The sequence below is a fragment of the Colobus angolensis genome, unplaced genomic scaffold, assembly GCF_000951035.1.
Source record: "Colobus angolensis palliatus isolate OR3802 unplaced genomic scaffold, Cang.pa_1.0 Scaffold496, whole genome shotgun sequence".
In the NCBI taxonomy this organism is placed as follows: Eukaryota; Metazoa; Chordata; class Mammalia; order Primates; family Cercopithecidae; genus Colobus; species Colobus angolensis.
This window is the reverse complement of record NW_012118443.1, coordinates 559889-566438: the sequence shown is the minus strand read 5'-3', so window position 1 is coordinate 566438 and position 6550 is coordinate 559889. Positions and strand designations below refer to the sequence as shown.

Genomic DNA, 6550 nt, shown 5'->3' with positions numbered 1-6550 from the left:
GATAAGGGAGTAAATCAGCAGTAAGGCATACAGATACACGGAGATGTTGCATTTTCCCAGGGATGGGCAGGAGACAGATGTTTTTCTTTTACTGAGATTTAAGGGAATGGTACTGACCTTCAACCACAAGCAGGCTTTAAACATTTGCCTAACAAAGCACATTCCTTATAGCCCCAAATCCTTTGAACCTTAATTAGCACAGCGATGTTTCTAGCAAGGACAAGGTTGGGGGTAGAGTCACAGATTAACAGCATCTCAAATACAGAGCCAAATGGAGTCTCTTAAACTTACTTCTATCTATAATAACACAGTAACAGGCTGACCTCTCTTTTCCCCACATTATGAAATTCTATTTTTCAGCATATTTAATTTCTTCCTGAACAATAAGAGACCATGAGAAGGCTTTAACTTAAATTATCACCTTGCTGGTTAATGCTATCATTATCATTCGTATTTATTATCTTAGTTTTTAACATTAATGTCGCTGATTTAAGGTTAACTCATATTTAGTATTTCCTTGGCTTCTCTCATTCTTTCTTTTTTCTTCTTAGATCTCCCATCTGTGATCATTTCCTTGAATTTGAAACCCAAAGATTCTTGGGTATAAATGTATTTGTTTCTTATTTGTTTCAAAATATCTGTAGTTTATGCTTGTTCTTAGAATATATCTTACTGTTTACAGTCTTATATTTAGAATTATTTTCTTTCAAACCATTGAAGATATTGTTTGAATTATCTTTCAGTTTCCAGTGTTGCTTCCAAGTAGTCAGCTCTTAGTTTAATCTTTGTGGTTCACATCTTTGTAGATCATCTGTCTTTTCTCTCTGGTTCCTCTGGAGGTACATTCTTCATCTTTCATGTTTTTCCCTGCTCCTATCATGTCCCCAAATATACATTTATTTTTCTTAGGCTGCTTGGGATTCATTGAGCTTTCTGAATCTGGAAATTGAGGTGTTTTACCATTTCTAGAAGTTTCCCAGCCATTATCTCTTCAAATATTGCATCTGCTCTATTTAGTCCTTCCTCTACTGGAACTCTGATTAAACATATATTAGACCTTTTACCTTTGTGTTCTGTGACTCCAAACTTCTTCATAATAGTTTCCATGTCTGCTTCTCCATGCTGCATTATGGATAATTTATTTATATCCTTCTTTCAGTTCACTGATTCTCTCTTCTCCTTTTTCTAATCCAAACATATATAGTCAACTAATTTTTCACAGGGGCACCAGGAGGATAGGATGGGAAACAGATAGTCCCTTTAATAAATGGTTCTGAGAAAACTGGACTACAGCATGCAAAAGAATTAAATTGGACCCTTACTTTACACCATACACAGAAATCAACTCAAAATGGATAAAAGTCCCAAACATAAGACCAGAAACAATAAAATTCCTGGAAGAGAACATAGGGGAAAAGTGCCTGGACATTGGTACTGGCAATGACAGCTTGGATTTACTTCTGGGCTCCCTATTCTGTTCCAAATATCCTTGCTTATTTTGTATAATCCTTTGCTAGTTAACCATATATATGTCCATTTCCTCTTTACATTTTAAATATATTACAAATACTTATATTTTGTGTACTATTCATAATATTTACAACATTCTAAATCTGTGTTTAATTCTGCAACCTGTTGTTTTGGAGATTCTAACTCATGATGGGTGCATTTTTTCTTGTGTATTTTTTGATACTGTAAGACGAGCTTCATATTTACTTTTAAAACTTTAAGTGTGAGATATTTTGAGATTTAATTTGAAGGGAAACTTTTCTAGAGAGGATATGCATTTACTAGGCAACCGTGGTCACTTGAATTAAATGTAATTCTTGGTTTGAAGTTTTGGTAACCACTCAAGTGATGTCAGTTAAGGCAGCAAGCCTGATTGAGCTTAAATTATTAGGATGCATTTTTTTCTCTTTCATTCATCACCATGTTTTAAGGCAATGATTTATTTTTTAGGCCCATAGAGTGAATGTTTATATATATAACTCATGCTACATCAGGCAATCTAGTTAATGAGATATAAGCTTTATGCTGTGGATTGGCTGTTTATTGAATTTCCCACCTTGTGAGTCCCACCTCCTCTTATTTTTCTAATTTTTATGTCCTAGGTAACCATAAAAATCAGGAGCCTAAGATCAAGTTCTCCAATGTTCAGTTCTGCTTATCTTTCTGCCTTTACTTTCAGCTTCTAATTGGTCCTTACTTTCTTACAAAGTTATCTGAGCATTTATAAAGATCTTTGCATATTTTATTCAGCATTTTGAAGTGTGTTCAGTTTTATGCTCAGTTGGAGTGTTTGGTTTTCCAAAATGCTGAAAGTATTAAACTCATAGTTCACAAATAGAAAGAAGAAGAGAAAGGTACAGCTGGATTAGAAAAATTAACTGATTAAGGATGCTGGAAGGATGCTGAAAATGATAATGTAGTAATATGAGACAAAATGTGCAATGTTATATTAATTGAGTTCTTAGTCATAAGGACCTAAGGAAAATGGAAGATCTTGACATGTGTAATTATCCTGGTTAAGAGTAAATACATGTGGAAATAAGCATTAAGCAATGCACAACTGTATATTACATACTTATCTGTAGACTAAACACATGCTGTACACAGACATTTAACTCTGTGCTTACAAGAGTTTTAAGTCATGAATATTGCTCTTACAGAAAGTGTAATCAACTTGAGAAAAGAAAGGTTAACAATTTGTGCTTTTAGCAGTTAAGGAATAATTAAGTGCTAAACCTTACAGTATTGACTTCAACATCAATAGGAATGCAGAAAAGGCTGAGCTTTATGTAAGGTTGCCTAGGGTAAGATTTTCTTGGAACAAATGGAACTTCATCTGGGGATATGGCAAGTTTGAGGCAAAATAGGGAACAGTTAACAAGCTATAATATGTCAAGGCATGGGAGTGAACACAAAGAAGAAATAAGCACAAAATGTCACCAAATTGATGAAAGGATAGGGAACAGTGAAACCCAGGGTTTTATATAGGTTTTAATAACGTAGTAGAAAACTTAGAAACCATGAGAACATTTTGTTCTATAGTGATGCACTACTTAACAACAGGGATATGTTCTGAGAAATGCTTCCTTAGATGATTTCATTGTTGTGCAACCATGATAGACTGTACTTACACAAACCGAGATGGTCTAACCCAGCAGTTCCCGACCCTTTTTGATACCAAGGAGCGGTTTTGTGGAAGTAATTTTTCCCTGCACTGGGGGTTTGGGGGTAGTTTCGGGATGATTCAAGTCCATTACATTTATTGTGCACTTTATTTCTATTATTATTATATTATAATGAAATAATTATACAACTCACCATAATGTAGAATCAGTGGGAACCTGAGCTTGTTTTCCTGCAACTAGATGGCCCCATCTGGGGGTGATGGGACACAGTGACAGATCATCAGGCATTAGATTCTCATAAGAAGTGTATACAACTTAGGTCCCTCACAGTTCACAATAGGGTTCAGGCTCCTATGAGAATCTAATGCTGCTGCTGATCTGACAAGAGGCAGAGCTCAAGTAGTAATGCCAACGATGCGGAGTAGCTGTAAATACAGATGAGGCTCAGCTTGCTGGTGTCTGCTGCTCACCTCCTGCTCTGCAGCCCTGGGGTTGCAGACCCCTGGTCTAGCCTACCACATACCTAGGCTATATGGTATAACCTCTTGTTCCTAGGCTACAAATATGTACAGCATGTTACCTCACTGAATACTCTAAGGCAGTTGTAACATCAGTATTTGTGTATCTAAACGTAAGTAAACATAGAAGAGACACAGTAAAAACATTATATAAAAGTTATAAAATGGTATACTTGTGTAGGGTACTTACCATGAATGGAGCTTACAGGAATGGAAGTTGCTCTGGGTGAGTCTGAGTGAGTGATGAGTAAATGTGAGGGCCTGGGACATTATACTACTGTAGACTTTATAAACACTGTATAGTTAGGTTGCACTAAGTGTATTTACAACTGTTTTTCTTTCTTCAATAATAACCTTAACTATAATGTTTTTACTTTAAAATACTTTAAACTTTAAAAAAAAAATTTAATAATAACACTTATCTAGAACACAAACACATTGTATAGCTGTACAAAAATATTTTCTTTATATCCTTATTCAATAATCTTTTTTTCTGTTTTTAAGTTATTAATTAATTTATTTTTACTTTTTAAACGTTTTTTGTTAAAAATGAAGACACAAACTTACACGTTACCTAGGCCTACCCAGGGTCAAGATCCTCAGTATCCCTGTCTTCCACTTCCACATCTTGTCCCCCGGAAGACCTTCAAGAGCAATACCATGCATGGAGCTGTTGTCTCCTGTGATAACAGTGCCTTCTTTTGGAACATCTGCAGGACCTAAATGAGGCTGTTTTTACAGTTAGCTTTTTTTTTTTTTTTTTGTATGTGTAGAAGAAATACACTTAGAAATAATGATAAAAAATATAGTATAGAAAATACATAAACAGTAACATATTTGATGTTTACTATCATTGCCAAGTATTATGGACTGTACATACATTCTTTGTATGACTGGCACACAGTAGATTTACTTGCACCGCATCACACCAACACGTGAATAATGCTGTGTGCTAAGATATTACATCATTAGGCAGTAGAAAGTTTTCAGCTCCATTATAATGTTATGGGGACACCAGTGTATATGCAATCTGTTGTTTATTGAAACATAATTAGGTGATGCATAACTATTACATTATCTTATATATTAGACAATATGGAATATTGAAGATTCTTGAGAGGATCGACATGTTTAAACTTATGTTAAAAGTTTAGCCTTATTGAGGGCCGGGTGTGGTAGCTCACGCCTGTAATCCTGGCAGTTTGGGAGGCCAAAGGGAGCGGATCACCGTAGGTCGGGAGTTTGAGACCAGCTTAGCCAACATGGCGAAACCCCATCTCTACTAAAAAAGAAATACAAAATTTAGCCAGGTCTGTAATCCCAGCTACTAAAAATATATTTCGTTAGGGAAGAACCATCTTATTATTATATGCTCTTTATTAGATTACATAAAAATAAATATGATATATAAATTTATATTATATAGTATTAATATAACATATTAATGTACATAAATATATTTTTGTTGTTTCAGAGGAATTCCAGGGAAGAAATGTGGTACAATCATACTTACAGCAGAGGAATTAAACTGTTGCAGGGTAAGTGAATATTTCTTTTGTTTAGAAAACACTTCCATACTTCAAATGCTATATCTAAAATTGTACTTAACTAATTAATTTTTAAGTAATTGTAGCAAAAATGTTATACAATTTTATAATCCATAAAATATCATTTTAGATACTTCACCCTATGACCAGGGAGACTGTATTTCATAGTCCAAAAAGTATAATCAGTTATTTTAATAATCTTTTAAGGAATTGAAAGTATTAAAATAACACCTAATATCAATACTGCTTTTTAAGCATTAGTATAAGGAATCGTCTGTTATACCAATCAGTTCAATTACTGTAAAACTTTTGAAGATTTGTGTGTAATCCTGAAGGAATATTTCTTGACATTTGCATTTACCCCATTTGTATAACATACTTTCCCCAATTTTTCTAATTTTATTAATTCAGAATTTATATTACTTCCATCTCTTGTTAGCTTGGGAAGTCCACATTTGAAGAAAGGATCAGCTGCCACTCCATCTAGCAGTATGACTGCATAGAGTGCATACTCTATATTTTTAGAAGACTGTTACTTTTAGTTGTGATTTGCTGATGCTCATTGACTCATGTTTAATGATTTCACTGTTGTCAAGAAATGGGAAGATAACTGTGACACTCCACACTGAAAGTAACGATGGCCAGCTGAATCTGATGTCAATATTGTCTGTTTAATGTGGGCCAACAGATCTCTGGGAATTGGTATTTCCAGAGGAAACAAGTTTTCCTTAGATTACCTCTAGTGCCCTTTATTTTTAATTGCTGCTTGATCATAGGAACAGAAACTCACCCAAACTAACAAAAGCTTAACACTTTGACACTGATCATAGTTTTTATAGAGAGAGCTATAGTTTATTTTATTATCTCAAGAAGTTGTCTTTTTAACTTTTAGATAAATTCTGTGGGCTTGTTTACATAATACATTTCTGATACGACATGGTGGCTCATGCCTGTAATCTCAGCACTTTGGGAGGCCAAGGTGGGAGGATCACTTGAGTCCAGGAATTCAAGGCTGCCGTGAGCTATTGTTTCACTGCACTCCAGCCTGGGCAACAGAGAAAGCCCCTGTCTCAAATATATATGTATGTATATTATATCTCTCAAATGTAGATAGATGATCAATAGATAGATAGATAGATAGATAGATAGCTGAGATAGTATGTTCAGGGAATCATATGATATTACTTGTCAGCAAATGATAGAAACTGGGTATTACAACTGATTACAGACCTATGGGATTCTGGGGGTGGGGGTAGAACAGTGAGATAACAATAGGAACTATAATAACAGGTGAGTGGAAATAATTAAACACTAATGTTAGAATTTAAGTCATTTAAAATAACATGTAAAT

At 34.5% G+C, this 6550-nt stretch overlaps 1 protein-coding gene across 1 annotated transcript in view; it reads left to right on the top strand.

Moving 5' to 3' along the window:
* The window catches only part of CPNE8 (copine VIII), a 261472-nt gene that overhangs the window by 127991 nt on the left and 126931 nt on the right, over positions 1–6550 (top strand). Inside the window, exon 7 of the mRNA XM_011959466.1 lies at positions 5127–5190. Coding sequence (XP_011814856.1) covers positions 5127–5190 — 64 coding nt within the window. The remainder of the gene's footprint in view (positions 1–5126; positions 5191–6550) is intronic.